This window comes from Nicotiana tabacum, chromosome 19 (genome assembly GCF_000715075.1).
Source record: "Nicotiana tabacum cultivar K326 chromosome 19, ASM71507v2, whole genome shotgun sequence".
Taxonomy (NCBI): domain Eukaryota; kingdom Viridiplantae; phylum Streptophyta; class Magnoliopsida; order Solanales; family Solanaceae; genus Nicotiana; species Nicotiana tabacum.
Window position 1 is genome coordinate 115,014,221 of NC_134098.1, and position 19,793 is coordinate 115,034,013.

A 19,793-nucleotide genomic window follows, 5' to 3' on the forward strand; every position below is an offset into this window, starting at 1 on the left:
AATTTAAAATACTAACCTTGGTTCAGAGTCTGTGTATGCGGCAAAAAAGAGTAACAAAGACTAGTGTGTAAATTGTAAACCAACTAATAGAGATAATTTAGAGAGAGAAAATAGTAAGAAAAAGGCTGATAATAACTTAGAAAAGAATTAGAATGGTGGTACCCATGAATATGGGATGATAAGAAAGAAGTGAAGTAACGTTTTTGGGAGAAAGACGAGGAAGAGAGCAATGGCAATAAAGGAAATTTAGGACGTGACTTTTCAGGTTTTGGTGTAGAGCACATAAATTGAAAAAATTGAAGGAAAAATAAGAAAATGTAGAAAAAAGATAAATTCAGATAGTTTGAATATGAGAAATCAAATTTTGATATGTGGGGCATATTGCTTTTGCTTTCAATTATTATATTAGGATAAATAATTTTTTTTTATTATGTATAAACTCCACTCACATAAAAATGCAAATACAAGATAGTAACCTATGCTACTCTGCTTTACCACCATTAACAATGGAGTTAATGAAATAAAAATCTTTTTATGTCCTCCAATCATATTAGGTACTCTTCTACTGATTCTAATTAGTTGAATCTGCACATTACCGACTGAGTTCTGTTAAATTTTAATGTATGTCATCAGAAGAGTGTAGTGCATGACTCCGCCTACACGTGTTTGAAATTTTCCAGAAATTTATTACTCATAGAGGAAGAAGGAATCGAATTCCAAAACCAGGAAGGAAGCAAAAACAGCAGATAGAACAAGTTCCAAGAATGGTGGTTCGAAAATTCGCCGTTAGTCACAACGACTCCACCTTCGACATCGACTACGACACTGACGATGGCTTCGAAGTCCTCTTCCTCCTCCTCTCATTCTCATTTCTTCAAATTCATCTTAACCTTTTCATTTACAAACCTTTTTCTCTTCTCTCTTCCTTTTTTTCCAGGTCCTCAAATACCAGCTCTTCTCTCTCACTTCTGTTCCTCCCGATCAACAAAAGGTATAAATTTGTGATGACTTGTAATGTCCACATATTTTGCATTTGCTTGTGAATTTTAGCGTTGATTTTATGTGAGATTGGAACTTCGAGAAGAAATGGGAAGGTTCCGGTGATCTGATTGTATTCTACGATCGTGATCTCGTGTTATGTGTTTGTTTGTGTTTTGGTGTATTTTAGTGTTCGAGTTGCTAAAAACTGAAAATGATGAGAAGATATTGGGAGGAGATACTGATAAGATCTTTATTGGATAATTCTGATCTCTAGTCAATTATGACTGTGATCTCTAAAATTTGAATCTTAAAGAGAAGCGTTTCAGCGAACTGTGTTAATGCAATGTGTGTGGTTCTGTATTTGCCTGTGAATTTCGAAGAGAGATGATAGATTGTATCATATGACCCTGATCTCGAGTAAATCTCTTGATAAGCTTGATAAAAATTGAATTGAAGAGATGTTTTGTTATGCATGTGTCCATATGATATGTAATTGCATGAACATGCTAGCGAATTTGAGTATTCGATTTGTTAAAATTGAAATGATTGTGAACTTGAGCATGTTAAAATTGAAATGATGAGAAGATATTGGGAAGAGATGATCAAATTGTATCCGACGAGTCAGATCTCGCTTCAATATCGGATAAGCTCCGGTTGGTATCACTTGATGGAGATGCAGAAGAAATATCAGCTCAGGAGAAAGAAAGTCAGAAATAGCGATGTCAGATGAAGAGTTGGCTCGGATTCTTCAGGTTCTGCATTGAATTTTTTGGTTTATGTTGTCAAACATTTGTGTTATTTGATGTCAGATGTTTTTTTTCGATCTGCCAATGTGATTGCAATATAAGTAGTTTTGAGCTATGTGCTTCACTTTGAATAAATATAACAAAAATGAATGTAATGATGGTAGTGGGATTCTAAAGGAAAGCAAGAGATGTAAAGGTGGAGCTATAATTAGCTAGAGCATTTTGAAGTCGGAAGTAATTTCTAATTATCAATATATGTTCTGATCATATACCATAAAACACTATGTATCATGTTATGATGTTAACACTTATTTATTATCATGTGATTGTGCATCTAGGCAGAAGAAGAAGCTCTTATGATGCAGCAGTTTGTTGCTAGTGAAAATAAGGAGCAAGTTGAACAGCGGATACGGCCATATGTTAATCAAGTTCTAATGGTATCTCTTGTTGGGTCTGGATTTCTTTTGATCCATCTTAACTTGTGTTGCATAGTTGTTTCTCCCTTTTTAGTAGATGGAGTATGAGATGGTTTTCTTTAGGTATTCTAATTTAGAAGCCTAAAAAATGTGATGCTTTTCCATAAATAATATATTTTTTAAAAGAATTTGAATATACCATAAATACTAACTACTCTATGCACTTTTTTGATGTTTCAAGAATTCAAATGTTCTGCGATTCAACTTTGGTATGCTTCTTGATGCCTTTTTGCAATACCAACTTTGCGCACAAAATCCTATAATCAATTTGTTATTATTTTTTTTCTCTGAATAGGAAGTGTGTAAATTATGCCATATCCTTAATCTCACTTTTCTCTTAATTCTGTGCATGGAGTGGGATGGATAGAGTAATTCATCATTGACTTTTAGGCTGGAAAAGTGGAATGCAGTAGAAGTTGTGGATTGGTTTTGTTTCCCTAGTCTTAGGATAACTTATGCTCAAATTATGAAATAATTTAAAACTAGTTTCCCTTGATAGATAATAAATGTCTCTCCTCATGTTGTAGTATGAAGATCCGCATCGGCAAGAGATGGCTCGAAAGACGGTTCCTGTGGACAAGCTTGAGGAGAAAGCATTGATTTCTTTGGGAAGGGTTGGAACTATCATCTTGCAATTTATTTTTGTGCAGTAATTGTGTTCAATGAGTATAATATTTAACTTTGAAAAAATTAACTTATGAGGTGTGTTGTTTGGTTGGAAACAGATTGAGATGTTGACAATGTATTCATCATGTAATAAGATTTACTGCCCTTTCTTTCAGTTAAAAAAACATTCTCAAGAGTGGCAATCATAGATGTTACTATCTCTTCTGGTGTTTAAGAGAGAAATTTTGTAAGAAATCAATGTTGCTTGATCTGTTGTCTCTGACAACCATTGATGAACTGATTCATGTGCATCTTTTAGTAGGTTGCCTTCTTTTCTTTTCTTCTTTCCTTTTTCCTGAAAGAAAATTAAGTTAACGTTGGCTGTGAGTTTTTACTTGAAACTGAGTTTTGTTACTGACAAGAAGATGATTGTCAATTCAGTTTGAATATGTTATTATGGGCCTCAGACCAGATATAGCTTGTTCTCAAATAATTAGATTTATTTTTGAAATGAAATATAAATAAAAAAGATGTAGTAACAAGAAGAACATGTTTTATTCATACAAATTTTAAACCAATTCAGAATCTACGATACTTCTTACTTGGCATAGCTTGTCACATGGGTAATGAGTGTGAGCTTAGTTTCAGTCTAAGTATGAGATTTTGTAGGTTGACATCTGCCAGAATTTCTGACATCTGTACTATATCTGCTTAGGAGGGAAACTTGAGACCATCAAAAATTGAACAAGATAATGCTTTCCTATTACAACTGCTATTCTGGTTTAAACAATCATTCAGGTAATTTCTTGACTTTGCCGTTAATTCAGATTTTCATCACTAAGGAATGAATAAATTTTCATTTCATTCTACTTCTGTGCAATGGCGTTGTTGTGTGTATCTATATGCTGAAAATGCAGTACAAGAACTAATATGAGTTAGTACATCATGGGCTCTAAGTCATCTAAATCTTATGTTTTAATCGAAGTATTCTTCCAACACTTCTGATCTGGTTGTGGATTTTCTTCTATTCCTTTAGTTTTCCCCGAAGACCAAGCCTACAATGAGCCTCTAACCGGGACCTTGACTTCACTATTCATAGTGAAACAAATGATTTCACCTCATCTGAAAAGCTTAATTATTTAAGAGGAAAGACATTTGGATATTTCTTATAATATCTTCTCTCCGTTGCTTGAGCTTGAGTACTTAGCTGGCGGAGGACCAATACCCTATCTATGGTTGCAGTCATTGAAGTCATGTCTCCTTGGTGGCTGTGTTGAACCTACTTCACCCAATAACTAAATTATACTGTCCGTAAACACTTGACAGTAAATATTTTTCACCTGATGGCCTCAGAGCTTTGGTCTAGTGGTAAGAGCGCAACCCTGTTGCAGACAAAAGCCTAGTATTTAATTGGAGAAGGGTAGATGGAAAGGCCCAAGAGTTTCGAAACTTGCGCCACTGGTCCTCGGCGATTTCTCGGTTATCCAAAGAATAAATATTGTCACTTGATTTAAGAGACTTTCTTTCCTTGCCAACATTGCTTTTTGAGAAATCAGCTATTAAACCCGACTTTATTATTTTAAATTTAACCAATTTGATGAATTACTCCTAAAGGTTGACATTAAGCTAGTGCTGACTCACCTCAAACTAGTGCTAGTTGATGAGAGTTACTTCGGCATTGGAAGATCGGGGAGAGAGTAACTCTGATCCGTGCCCGTATCGGATACCTGCACCCGAGTCCGAGCAACTTAGTCGTTGTCTACTCTCTCCCCGCCTAATCAATGAATTGCTTTTATAAAATGGCTTTGATACGGAGCAGCTGTATGTTGCTTTTTAAAAAATAAGAATCAGCCAATTAATTATGCATCAGTCCCAAACTAATTGTGGTCAATTATATGAATTCTTTTATCAATTTCGCTCTATTCAAGCCCATTTCGTTTCAATACTAAATACTATCTTTTAGGGTAAATTTGGGGTTCATTTTTTTTTTTTTTAAAGAATGGAATTTTGGTGTTATGTAAGACAAGAGGTTCTCTAAATCTCACATTTATCCTTACATGGACATAGAAGTCTCTAACCCTGACAAACAATGCACTAATGTAAGTGTAACAACAACTAAACTGAGCTTGCAACTCGTTGCTGTTGGCTTTATGTACCCTTTGCTATGTTGTGTTCTACTCTTAGCTAAGTTTGCATTGATTGCAAGAGCTCATAAGCCTTTCCAGATTATTTCCTCCACATGATTTTGGGTTATCTTGTACCCTTTTATAATCTTAAATTGTCATAGTACTGCACCTACGTGTTAGTGCACATGGAGGTTTATGTAGGATCTGATCAGACCATCTCAGGCGAGCTTTCGTTTTATCCTCTATGTGTGTCGTGTACTACTTGCACCTTTTGCCGGACGTGATCATTTTTTATTTTGTCCAAATGACTGCACATCGATTTAGCATCCACTTTTTAATGACTTCATCTTGAGGATATGTTGGGCCTTTAAGGCCCAATGTTTACCCCGCAAATGACACTAATCTCATTTTATTTTTCATTGTCATTGTAGGTGGGTAAATGCGCCTCCTTGTGATAGTTGTGGCAATGAAACCAGAAGTCAAGGCATGGGAGTTGCAAATTCTTCTGAAACACAATATGGTGCTTCTCGAGTTGAACTTTATCGGTATGTCTGGAAAAGATATTTCTTCTACATTCTATCTGGTGTTAGATAGGCTCTTAGGAAGATTATCCCTCATTTCTCTCGGTTTCTAGTAACTAGTTGGTAGTTCTAAAAAGAAAAGTATATTTTTGTAACAAGCTAATTAATATCAGTGAGTTTCTTCCAGGAATCCTTATCAACTTTTACTAAAATCGTGGTCTTTTGATAAGTTATTGCTCAAAGTGTATTTCCCGTGATATAGTATAGTCTCTCAGAGTTCTATGCTGGTTTTCTCGGTTGAAATCTTTTGAGACCATTGCTAGCTCTATACGACTAAAGGGGTAAATGTAAGATTCCAATGCCTATTCCAGTGATATAGTAATGCTCTTCGCTTACAGTTGACAACCCAAATGATGCCTCGTTTGAACGAAACTCACATGTGAGGATCTCTTGGAGCTCTGCTTTGCTATTCTGACACCTCTTTAAGCATTAGAATTTTCTCTCTGGAGGGATATAGGCTTCCCTCTTCTCTTTGATTAACCGGAAAATAGCAAAGTTGTCTTATAACATTTATCTCTGATGTTCGCAGCTGCAATTCATGTTCAAATATCACCCGTTTCCCAAGATACACTGACCCATTGAAGGTACTAGATACATCTGCCACTGGAAGAATTCTTATCACAAATTCTGACTGACATTTATGCAGCTTCTGGAGACGAGAAAGGGGCGGTGCGGGGAGTGGGTCAACTGCTTCACGCTCTATTGTAGGGCTTTTGGTTATGATTCTCGTTTGGTAAGTCTCTTCTCCAAGAAAACATATTTGATGTCAAACATGTTTAGATGCTCGCCATTGTGCTCTACTTCACTGCATGTTGGATTCAATTTTCATCAATATTATGTAATTGTTCAGTTCTTAGTTATGTCTTGGAAGCATAGTGACTGGTGAATTACTCATTATGCATAAGATTAAAATTAGGAAATTGACAAATATGCAAATAAAAATATTGAAGAACCTGCAGCAACAAAGTGTCATTTTAAAATGATGATAAGAAGACCAAACTTCTATAAAATGAAGAAATATTAACAAATAGCTGGATAAAAGGCGAATAAATTTGGAACATATGTTATTTGTGTGAAGAGCTTTAGAGAAGCCTAGAGCTCCTTCCACCCAGAATACTGATTCTCTAAAACAGAATTCACAAAAGACTTGCATCATATCTTGCCACCAACTTCCTCAGAAAATACCGCCAGCACTTTTTGGTTTTTAATCTTTTTGTGTTGGTATAAGAAGCTTTACAAAATACAAAGAGATACTTAACTCGAGAACCAGATAGGAGTGCTATCTCTATTCTTTATATCCGCCTGGGTGGATTTAATCTTTTTCCTTTTTCTGTTCAGAAATCCAAATTAGCAGTAGATAATTAAAAGATGTATTCAGTTTTACCAGTGGGAAAGAAAAACAAATAAAATGGGTAACAAACTCCCTTAAAATGCTAGAAGAGGCGTGCAAGGAGGGACTACCCTCGACTATGGCTGTCCAACGGGACGGGACCAAATAAACGGGACGGGACGACATTTAACTGGGACGGGACGATATTTAGCCGGGACGGTGGCGAGATGGGCCTAAACGGGACGAAACGGTAGGCCCATCCCATCCCGCTAACAAACGGGATAGGACGGGACGGTTCGCGGGCCTTAAAGCGGGCCTTTTTTTATAAAAAAAATTAATTATTTAAGCATTAAGTTTGGCGACGGCTAGTTTTTTGACAATGACTAAGTTTTTAAAGTTTGCAACGGCTAGTTATTTAATAAACTTAAAACTTAATAAATTATAAAGAAACTAAGTAAAGAATTATAAAATATTTTAAAAAAAGTCTTGTAATGAAATATTTTAGTAATTATAATAGAGTTGTAATATATTTAATATAATTTCAAGCCATTAAGTAACTAAGTAAGAATGTAAGACAATTTATAAAAAAAATTCAAGGCTTAGAGCCTTTTATTTTATTAATAGAACTTTCAAATTTCACATACAAATATAATTCTTTTGAAGAGCACCTAATCTACGCAGCCACCTTCTAGGAAGGGTTCTGTTTGAACTAGGCCTCTTGTAGCCAATTACAAATCATCATACTAATATTTGTAAGCTCTTATATAGCTTCGTTATAACTTATCTATAATTTCTCTTGGACATTATTCTGGAATTGGCAATGTTGATTAATGTTCCTTGAGTTCCATGCCGTCATCGCTCCCAGTGCTAAGTATCTCATTGTATTCCTCTTCTTCCCTAGTGGTTAATTTTTCAAAACCAAGATTTTTTCTTTCTGAATTAATCCAATCTCTGAATAATACGGAAATCTCTAGGCTGTCCTCCACTAATGAATGTCTATGATCTCCGATTTGAAATCTTGCCGCGCTAAAAGCGCTCTACGATTTCAAAAAAAAAAATTAAATAGCACGCGGGACAGGACGGGATAAACGGGACGAAATGGGCAGCCCGTCCCACCCCATGTACCATTTAATATGGGATAAACGAGACGGGACGGGACGGGACGGCCCGTCCCGTTGGACAGCCTTACTCTGGACACTGGCCTAAAGCGGAAACGTTGAAGATATCTACTTGCCTGAAATACACTGCATTTTGCTTCAGATTCAATTGCACTCTTCATTGTTGCTTTTAGCAAGAAACCATCTTTCATGGCCACATGATTGCAGTCTTCTCTTATGGTGCTTTTCTTTATTGTTTTTACTTAGGTAAAAATTATGTGCTACAGTGCTAAAAGTTAATTTCTGATGGTTTCAAGGAACCTCTGACAGCCATCCAATTTGTCAAGTTTATTGACTTAATCAGGGATATCTCTAGGAGCCCATATTACTGTAAAATTTGAGAGCCCCAAAAAAAAGTCTTGTAAGGGAATCAGCTGTTTTTACAGAATAACATTTGACTTAACTACTCCTATTGTTTCACTTTCCAGATTTTGGACTTCACTGATCATGTCTGGACAGAGTGCTTTTCACCATCTCTGGGAAGGTAATATCTTTTTCAATGGGCTAGCTCTATAAATTTATTACAATGATCCAGAACATGAAGTGATGGGGCCAAATCGTGCAGATGGATGCATCTTGATCCTTGTGAAGGAATATATGACAATCCTCTTTTATATGAGAAGGGGTATTTTCTCTTTGCCAATTTTACTCTTGGTAGATGTGATTTCTTATTGTAACTAATGTAGCAATCACATAATTCATGACGTGATCTTGGTTGTATTAATATAAAATTTGCTCCGGAAGCTGACTGGTGGACTATTGTACCCCGTCATAGTGTCATATATAGTGACATGCCTGCAAAATGTAGGAATTTGCAGGCATGTAAAATCTGTTGCAACTGTAACGGTCAGGAAGTGATGGAAGATTTAAAAGAAGCATGTTTTGAAATTGTGAAAGTGTGTCTAACTTATTGACAACAGAACCAAACCTCAATTTAGCAATGGTAATTTTCAGTATACCTTTGCATATATTTAAGTACTATCTTTTTATTGTGGCTAGCACTCCACATGTTCACGAAATATTTAGGAGAACAAATTCGCACTGGTACTATGATCCCACTGTGTCTATTGTTGCCATTATATGATACACTATTTTTGTACCTGCCTTCTTAATTTTGGTGTTTCAACCTTTTCCTACCTGCCTTCTTATTTTTAGTGTTTCGACCTTTCTCTGAAGATGGAAAAAGAATTTGAACTATGTGATTGCTATTGCAAAAGATGGTGTGCATGACGTCACTAAGCGTTACACCAGGAAGTGGCCTGAGGTACTGTTAGTTGAGTGTCCCTTTATTGATCCTTCTATGAGTCGTGAGTTTCTGCAAGTGAGATAAATGTTCTTTTATCATGAAGGTTCTTTCTCGGCGAAACATCACTTCAGAGACTGCTCTCTCAGCTGTTCTTTCTGATATAACTAAAGAACTGCGGAAAACATTATGTGCTGAAGTGATTTCAGCACTGGAAGATCGGAACAGAACCGAAATGGATGTCATTGAGCGAGAATTGTATTCTAAAGATGATGCTGCAGTCTCATTACCTGGAAGACTGAGTGGAGATAAGGAGTGGCGCATAGCAAGATCGGAATTTGTCTCTGATGAAAAGAACTCTCTAAGCTCTTCATCTTGTCCAGTTCGCAGATGCATAGATGACCATGTTACAAAGATCTACAGTGCCTTTTCCCCTGTTCTTACAAAGTTAATAGAGTACTCGCCCTCTAAAACAACAGCTATTCAAGTTCTTGAGATTTTCAGAAAGATATTGGTTGATCTAAAGAGTTCCCCTTTCCGAACCAGGAGAACCTCTGTGAAATCAGTTTCAAGTAGTTCTGGTGAAATTTTCAGTAAGACGTTGGCATCTTTCGGCCAGTTACTTGATGCTCTTTCTTTGAAGAGTGAGTTAGGTTCAAATGGGAGTATTGATATAAGTTTAGCTTCTGATCCTGTTAAAACTTCTGTTGCTCTGCCTGTCGTGTTCCACGCAGTGGATGATGTGATTTACAATATTGGACAATGTGCTAGACTAGATAGCAGGTCCCTCGCTTGGCCACTGCTTAAGTTGAACAGATTATGTTCTGGTCTAGTCCTTGCTAGCGGGGAGGAGCTTCCTTTTGGAATTGTGAGTAACATTGGTTTGTATAATAAAAACTGTTACTTTCAAGAAATTTTAGTCATGTGGAAGAGAAGTTCCTGATATAGTTATGTTGGCGAAGAATCTTAATTCTCTTGTTCGAAATACATCAGGCTACATGTGCATTTGATGGAACACGGATGTCAAAGTGGGAAGAACCAAATGGTGCAGCAGGTAAGCTTAAGCAACATGTAACTGTAGCATAGCATCATTGTTTCTCATCTATGTCAACTGCATAAGGGTATATCTCCAGTTCTTTTCGATGTGTTACTTCTTTATGTTCAGCAGTAAATAGGTCTGCTATGATGGTGAATATCGCATAGTATAGTTTGTAACTTTGCTTTAATAACTTGAATTTAGGACGTCCTTTCTCTAGTTTTTAAGTTTACATCTGTAAGGATCATGGGTTGTGATGTATGCGGTAAGCACACGTCATGGGTTTGAACCCTGCCTCATACAAAAAGCCTGGTATTTAAGTGTAGTTCGGCAGAGGGACGGCCCACTATCTGATAGGAGCAAACCTATTGTTGTATGTGAAAGAAAGAAAAGTAGACAAAACAAAATAAAGAAAAATAAAAAAGAGATGAACTTATGATGTAAGCGCTTACATCGGCATTCTTATGATGTATGCTCTTACATCGGCATTCGTATGATGTAAGCGCTTACCTCTGCAGGGCATTCAAATGCTTATAAAAGGGGTATGCATTGTCATTTGCAAATCATCCATCAACTTCTTCTTTCTCTTTTCAATTAATAAAGAGTTATTCTTTGTGTGGCCATGGAGTAGGCAAAATTGCCGAATCACGTAAATCTTGTCTTGTCTTGTGTAATTTATTTCTTCTCTCTTTTAAATATTTTTCCCTTCTATTAGCCTGACACGTTTTCCAGCAACTGGTATCAGAGCACAGACAGAGTAATTCTGGTAGAAAAGTATGGTACTGATGCAGGTACTATTTACGAGAATAGTGCGACACTATTGATCATCGTTACTATTCACATGCACTATTCACATAAATATTTTTTGTGAAAAATGACATCGGAAGAAGGGAAGGTTAGTTCAATGGCAAAGATTTTGGATTCTGAAAAATGCAAATAGAGGATTATTTGTACCCAAAAAAATTACACTTACCTCTGGCCGAGGTAAAACCAGAGACTATGGCCAAAGCGGATTGGGATCTATTAGATCGCCAAGCTCTTGGTATGATTCGTTTGACGCTAACACGAAATGTGGCGTTTAACATCATTAACGAGAAGACCACTGCAGGCCTGACGAAGGCGTTATCAAATACGTACGAGAAGCCATCTGCTTCAAATAAAGTCTATTTGATGCGTCGATTGTTCAACTTAAAGATGACAGAAGATGGATCTGTTACGGATCATATCAATGAGTTTAATGTAATATTAACTCAGTTGAGTTCTGTTAATTTAACATTCGATGACGAAGTCAGGGCATTGATTCTACTATCATCTCTATCGGAGAGTTGGTCTGCAACAGTAACTGCAGTTAGCAGTTTATCGGGAAGTACCAAACTCAAATTGGATGATATTAGAGACTTGGTTCTAAGCGAAGATATTCGCCGGAGAGAATCAAGTGATTCCCCAGGATTTGCTTTGAATACCGAAAGCAGGGGGAGAAACAGCCAAAGAGGACAAGTCACGGTCGTGACAGATCAAAGTCAGGGAGAAGAGGGCAATTCAAAAATCGCAAAGACATTATGTGTTGGAATTGCGATAAAAAGGGCCACTACAGTAATCAGTGTAGAGAGCCAAAGAAGAAGAAGAACGATCAATACAAGGATGATAATTCAGCAAATGCAATTGTTGAACAAGTCGATGATGCACTAATTTGTTGTGCAGATAGTGCAGTCGAATCTTGGATTCTCGACTCAGGTACATCCTTTCACTCTACATAATGCAAAAAATTATTGCATAATTATATTGTTGGAAAATTTGGGAAAGTTTATCTAGCAGACGGCGAACCTCTGGACATTATCGGGAAAGGTGAAGTTCATATAAAGACTTCACAAAGCACGCTATGGAAATTGCAAAATGTCTGACATGTTCCTGGCCTCAAGAAAAATCTGATATCTATGGGTCAGATTGACAGTGAAGGATATACAACATTCGGTAACGGATCGTGGAAGATAACCAAAGGAAATTTGGTTGTGGCACGAGGTTTCAAGAAGGGAACACTGTATGCAACTACAATACAGAGAGATACTATAGCAATAGTTGATCATGGTCATGATACAACATTGTGGCACCGGAGGCTCGGGCATATGAGTGAGAAGGGAATGAAGTTGTTGGCATCCAAAGAAAAGTTGCCAAACCTAAAGCATGTTGAATTAGGTTTGTGCGAAGATTGCATTTACGGGAAACAAAAGAGAGTTAGTTTCTCAAAGGTGGGAAGGACGCCAAAGAAAGAGAAGCTGGAACTAGTGCATACAGATGTGTGGGGACCAGCTCCTGTAACTTCTCTAGGAGGCTCACGCTATTATGTCACCTTCATTGATGATTCCACAAGAAAGGTATGGGTTTATTTTCTGAAAAATAAATTTGATGTGTTTGTTACCTTTAAAAGATGGAAAGCTGAAGTTGAAAATTAGACAAGTCTAAAGTTAAAGTGTCTGAAGTCTGACAATGGAGGAGAGTATGGTAGTCAAAGAGTTTAAAGCATTCTGCCCTGAGAATGGGATCAGAATGATCAAGACAGTTCCTGGAACACCAGAACAAAATGGTGTTGCTGAGAGGATGAACAGAACCCTGAATGAACGAGCTAGAAGTATGAGAATACCTTCTGGATTGCCGAAGTATTTTTAGGTTGAGGCTATTAATACAGCAGCTTACCTCATAAACAGGGGACCCTCTGTACCGCTGGATTTTGAAATTTCTGAGGAGATATGGACAGGAAAGGAGGTAACTCTCTCACATCTCTGAAATTTTTTTGTCGTGTTGCTTATGTGCATGTAATCTCTAATGATAGAGATAAGCTTGATCCTATAAATGTTTCTTTATTGGCTATGGTGATGATAATTTTGGTTATCGATTTCGGGATGATCAAAATAGAAAGATCCTAAGACACAAGAATGTCACATTTAATGAAAATGTGATGTACAAAGACAAGCTTGAATTAGAACCAACCACCACAAGTAGACAGACATCTGAAACAGTTGAGTTAGAAGAAATCTCAGAAAATGAAGTGGCTAGAGAGACTATAACTGGATCTGAAATTGAAGATGCCGAATCTGGATCAGAATCAGAACCAGAACCAGAGATAGAATCACATAGAGAACCAGATCTAGAGTCAGGACTTGAATCAAATTCGGGATCAGTTAATCTTGAACCTACATTAAGGAGATCTAAAAGAGTCACGAATGCTTCAGATAGGTTAATTCTCTCTCTCCACTATGTACTTTTGACTGATGCTGGAGAATCAGAGCATTTTGTTGAAGCAATGCAGGTGATAAGCTCTGATAAGTAGAAGCTAGCCATGAAAGTAGAGATGAATTCTCTTCAAAAGAATAAAACATGTATACTTACAGAGTTATCAAAAGAAAAGAAGGCATTGCAAAACAAGTGGATGTACAGGGTCAAGGAAGAGCATGATGGTAAGATGAGATACAAAGCACAATTAGTAGTAAAAGGCTTTCAGCAGAAAAAAGGGATTGACTACACCGAGATCTTCTCTCCTGTAGTCAAATTAACTACTATCAGGTTAGTGCTAAGTATCGTAGCTGCAGAAAATTTGCATTTGGAGCAGCTAGATGTTAAAACTGCTTTCTTGCATGGTGACCTTGAAGAAGACATCTACGTGAATCAACCTGAAGGTTTTCAAGTTTCTGGTAAATAAAACCTTGTGTGTAAGTTGTAGAAGAGTTTGTATGGTTTGAAACAAGCACCCCGACAATGGTACAAGAAATTTGATGGATTCATGCATAATAATGGTTTCACACGATGTGAGATGGACCATTGCTGTTATATCAAAAATTTTGATAAATCCTATATCATTTTACTGATGTACGTTGATGATATGCTAATTGCAGGATCTAGCATAAATGAGATCAACAGGGTTAAGCAACAACTGGCAGAGGAGTTTGAAATGAAAGACTTAGGACCAGCTAAGCAAATGCTTGGGATGAGGATTAGCAGAAACAGGTCTGAAGGAACCTTAAAATTATCTCAAGAAAAGTACATACAGAAGGTACTAAGCAGGTTCGGTCTTCATGATGCAAAGACCAGAAGCACTCCACTCGGAAGCCATCTTAATATGTCGAAAGACCAATCATCTAAGACAGATGAAGAAAGGAAGTACATGTCCAAAGTTCCATATGCTTCAGCAGTAGGAAGTTTGATGTATGCTATGGTTTGCACTAGACCTGACATAGCCCATTCAGTTGGAGTTGTCAGTAGATACATGTCAAATCCAGGAAAGGAGCATTGGGAAAGTGTAAAATGGATATTGCGATATCTCAAAGGCACCTCAGGTATGGCACTTTGTTTTAAAAGGAGCAATATTATCTTACAAGATTTTGCTGATGTAAATTTAGGCGGCGATCTGGATAGTCGAAAAAGTACCACAGGCTACGTGTTCACCTTGGGTGGTACTGCTGTTAGCTAGATGTCTAAACTTCAAAAAAGTGTTGCTCTATCTACCACTGAAGCAAAGTGGCAATCTCAGAAGCTGGAAAAGAGATGATTTGGCTCAAGAATTTTCTTAAAGAGCTAGGTAAAGAGCAGGACAATTGTGAGCTTTTCAGCGATAGCTAGAGTGCAATTCATCTTGCCAAGAATCCAGTGTTTCATGCAAGATCGAAGCATATCCAGTTGAGGTATCATCATATCTGAGAGTTGATAAGTGAAGAAACTCTTTCCCTACAGAAGATACCAGGATCAAAGAACCCGTCAGACATGTTGACCAAAGTTGTTGGTGTTGACAAACTGAGGTTGTGCACTGCCTCAGTTAGCCTTCAAAACTAATAGCATGAAAGCGCCACCAGAGAATAGCAAATCTTTTTTTAATTTCTTTCTTGATGTAACATAGGCTTGAGGGGGAGATTGATAGTAGCAAACCTGTTGTTGTATGTGAAAGAAAGAAAAATAAAAAAGAGATGAACTTATGATGTAAGCGCTTACATCGGCATTCTTATGATGTATGCGCTTACATCGGCATTCCTACGATGTAAGCGCTTACCTCGGCAAGGCATTCAAATGCTTATAAAAGGGGTATGCATTTTCATTTACAAATCATCCCTCAATTTCTTCTTTCTCTTTTCAATTAATAAAGTGTTATTCTTTGTGTGGTCATGGAGTAGGCAAAATTGCCGAACCACGTAAATCTTGTCTTGTCTTGTGCAATTTATTGCTTTTCTCTTTCAAATATTTTTCCTTTCTATTAGCCTGACATGTTTCCCAACACTATCCACCAAGATTTAAACCGTGCACCACTGATCCTCGGGGATTTCTTGGTTATTGAAAAAAAAAAGGAAAGATCCAAGTCTTCATACCTTAGGAAGCCCCGAAAATCGAAGGACATCATTTTAACAACTTAGGGTGAAGAGGTCCCTAAACAAGAGGAAAGAAAATCATAAAAGCATGTAACTCATGGATGGAGTTATTGTGAAGTTTATAGCTAAAGAGCAAGGAGAAATTAATATAATAACTTTGATGTATTGGTGCCTGCTGATATTGGTCACCTAAACCCTGGGGTTTGTGTTTTTCTTCTTCCCCAAATGTTTCTTAACATAACAAGCAGCTCGTATTGCAACACAATCTTTATGCATCTCCTTCTGGTTGCAGTAAGTCCTTATTTCCTTTACGAAGCCCAATATTTCCGAAGGCCAAAGAGATCACTGTTATCTCAATGATGTTCAGGTAGATAATTAAAAGTCATATTTAAGCCCATGGTTTGGGCCCAACGGCCAAAGATATCACTGTTATCTAAATGGTGTAGATGTAGATAATTAAATGTCGTATATTGACCACCAGACATTACTGTACTAAATTCTTTGATATCTTCTTGATTCTGATGGATGTTTTCTACTTGGTGGTGAAAACCGTATCCACATCTCGATGCACTAACCCTGGGGCATTTATAACTGAAAGAGATGAAATGAATCAGCCTTTAGTATATTCAACACAAATAATTTAAAGGGTGAATGAGTTACTAGCTTCTCATTACAGGTTAATGCAAAATTTATTATTAAGCAATTGTTGCTAGTTGAGAATATGAAAGAGGAAAAAGATGGAAAACATATCTAATTACTGAATTGCTTTGTGGTATCTCTTGTTTCTTGATGTTCATAAACAAGTGAAGGCACCAAAAAGATCAGATTTCCCTCTCTGGAGAATATTGCACTTAGGACGTCATCAAGATGACAATGACTCGTACAATCGTTGCAATAGTCACTCCTGAGATGAAAAGATGATTTATCTGCAGTTTAGAGTAATGGAGAGGAAATCAGGCTGTTTAAGCAATTTAACCTGCACTATATCTCAACTTTCAATTCATGGAGTGAGGGCAGCAAGGTTTTAGGTATAACAAAATGAGAAAAACACAACGGCACTTGGAATTTCGTGATACAACTATAGTCACCAAACTGTCCTCGCCTTCAGTTTGAAGATGTTGTATGGAGGAAGGTGCCTCTTCAGGTATCGCGATAGAATCACTACACTATCATCGCCAATTATACCAAATTCTTAATTTAAGACCCTTTGCACACGGTACTACTTCCCTATCGGTCACCTAGGAGTATTTAGCCTTGCAAAGTGGTCCTTGCTGATTCACACGGGATTTCATGTGCCCCATGCTACTCGGGTTAGAGCATAAGCCGGTGATGCTTTTGGCTACTGGATTTTCGCCATCTAGGGTGCAGCATTTGGGCTGCTTCGCCTAGCAGTGCGACGCTTCAAGTCAAGGAATTAAAAGAGAGGAATTTATTTTGGAGGGAAAAGATAAACAAATACACATTGATTTTTAAGGGATAAACACATGCTTTTGCATATACATTTTCATTTATCCTTCTTCTTTATGGTTGTTTTTCTATCTGATATTTACTTGTATTCTGCCTTATAGGTTGTTGGATCATATATCAAGTAGCTGGTAACCGGATGTTTGAGCTTGTGGCATATGAGTTAATGTCTGCTAATAATGCTCCAGAGAGAGATCCAAAAGACTGGTATGGCATATTGGCTTCAAAGTGTAGTTCTGAATATATCTTTTCTATCCAGCCAGCAACTTCACATGTATCACTGTGTATGATAACATAGTAATGGCTGGTTTACTATCGCTTCTGTATATGATTATGTGGTTTGTTTATTTCTCCTCTTTAATTCCCTGTTCTCATATATAATTTCAACTAATAGAACTGGTTTCTGAATAGTTGCCAATTTGTTATAGCTTTGGTGACATTTAAGTGATCATTAGAAAGTTGGCCATTTTAGAAAAGTTTGATCAACTTATGGAAGTAATGCAATAGAAAACGTTACTATCATTGTGTATAGACTGATGGACTCATTAAATACTTTAGGGTGGTAGAAGGAAGTGAAAACGGAGGTTCCAGCTGGCATCTCTTGGATAAACAAACTTCCCAGATGTTCGACAAACGTTTCCAAAGAAAATCATTTACAGTTACTTCACCAGGCTATTTGGCAAATGCATTCAGGTAAAGCTATATCAGAGTCTCTCAACAGATCACTTCTTCGTGATAGGACAGTTTCTGATCACTGTTAGTTATGGCAGGCTAAGGTTTCTAGCAGTTCGAGATGCGAATGCAAATTCAAGGTTTCAGATTGGCAGCATTGACCTCTATGCAAGCAGCAATTGATGTCCCTAAACCATAACACACCTTCCCCTTTCTCTGGCTTAGGCTTCAATTCGAAGCTTCACCAGTTGACACATTTCTATGTGCCCCATTTAATTATATAGTAATGATCAGGAGCGTCGTTCTTAAAAGTGGGGAAATAAGATTTAATTTTTAATAATTTATTACCTATAACATGTGTACAAACATTCTTTGGGGCAATGCTAAATTGTCAATCTTTACCATAATCATTTCCTTTTCCCTTTATCTATTACTCTTTTTTCGCTGGCCTATTGACTGATTCAGGACCTGTATTGTTTGGGGATGATTAGGATCGATTTCTAGATATTAGTCTTATAATCCTATTAGTTTTAGGACATAATACTACACATTAGGAATCATATATGATTACCTTTAGGAATCCTATTAGTATAATTACTTTCGGACGGTTTAATTCATATAAAATTGAACAAGTAAATATCTTTAGTCATATAATCACATTACTTTTAGGAAATACTTCTTAAAAATTTCTATTACTAATTTAATTCGAGAATGTATTATAATGTCCTATTACTAATTTAATTTGAGAATGTATTATATTGTTCAAGTCTATTTAGAAAAAGGAGAGTCTATTTTATTATAAAATCTATAACACCCAGGAAACTTTTGAAGTATTTCAGTGTAAAGCCTCGTAAATTTCGCAAGTGAATTCAAGGTTTCGTGGTGCCGGAGTAGGCTTACGTGTTTGAGGATGGTATACTCGCCACGGTTCGTACTTTTTGGGTTGAATAATGCGCCAGAAAGTAAAGAAAATTTTTTGGCGGAAAAGCGCGTTTATGCGGTCCATTATGCAACCGCATAATCACTCTGTGGGCCACATAATGGCCGCAAAAGTGAGCGGGAGAAGGGCCAGTCTGGGGGCAATTATGTGGTCGGCTATGCGACCGCATAACTGTTATGTGGTGCATTATGCGATCGCATAACAGTTATGCGGACCGCATAGTGACCGCATACACGGACAGCTTTTTGATCGTTTTGGTATGTAATTATGCGACCGATATGCGGTCCGCATATCCATTATGCGATCGCATATGCAACCGCAGAACCTGTTCCGGAGCTTCATTTTTGGGTTTCTTAAAACCCGACCCTACTTCGTTAAATACACGCAAAGGGTCATTTTTGAGCAAAACTTCTGTTGTTTTAGAGAGAAGGGAGAGTGTTTTAGAGAGAGAGGAACCCTAGGCTAATTATTCATCAAGTCTTGCTCAAATCTTGGAAGATTAACAAGGAAAACCCAAGAGAGAGGAACCCTAGGCTAATTATTCATCAAGTCTTGCTCAAATCTTGAAAGATTAACAAGGAAAACCCACAAGTTTTTCATCTAAGAGGTAAGGTTCCATACCCTAATTTTTAATTTCGAATTTAGGTAGAAGATGATTGATTAGGAGTATGATTCATGGGTATGAGACTATTATTTATACATGCATGTATCAATAAGAATTGTGGGAAGATTGTTGAGCCGAAATAAGTAAAGTATTGGGTTGTGGAGTGAAGAAAATCTTGTAGAAGAACCTTGTAGTTAAATTTGCACGCCTAGTATTTGATAAAATGCTCAAAAGAGCTGAGACCGTGAATATCTTCCTAATTATTGTTAAATTTTGTTATGCCTCAAAATAGATCGGGATTGCTAAGAATTCCAAATCATTCTAGAGTTAAGGAAGCTTGATTGAGGTATGTTGGCTAAACTTTCTCTCTTGGAATTGAATTCCATAATGTTTCCGTAAGTTTCAAAGTATGGGTTACGTATTAAAAGGTTATGGCTTTGAGTCGTGTTTCAATGAAAGATAGTATGCCAAATTGTGTGAGAA

At 37.0% G+C, this 19,793-nt stretch overlaps 1 protein-coding gene across 1 annotated transcript; it reads left to right on the top strand.

The window, feature by feature from the left end:
• Positions 1–442: 442 nt before the first annotated feature.
• On the top strand, positions 443–18,077 carry LOC107780610 (peptide-N(4)-(N-acetyl-beta-glucosaminyl)asparagine amidase-like). Its single transcript, XM_075238438.1, is given in 18 exon segments — positions 443–842; positions 938–991; positions 1,567–1,684; positions 1,687–1,733; positions 2,066–2,164; positions 2,731–2,817; positions 3,525–3,607; positions 5,367–5,480; positions 6,046–6,100; positions 6,163–6,249; positions 8,432–8,487; positions 8,569–8,628; positions 9,180–9,267; positions 9,353–10,114; positions 10,240–10,300; positions 17,199–17,301; positions 17,653–17,787; positions 17,865–18,077. Coding segments are annotated over 18 exon segments (2,172 nt in total). The 5' UTR covers positions 443–764; the 3' UTR covers positions 17,950–18,077.
• Positions 18,078–19,793: the final 1,716 nt, after the last annotated feature.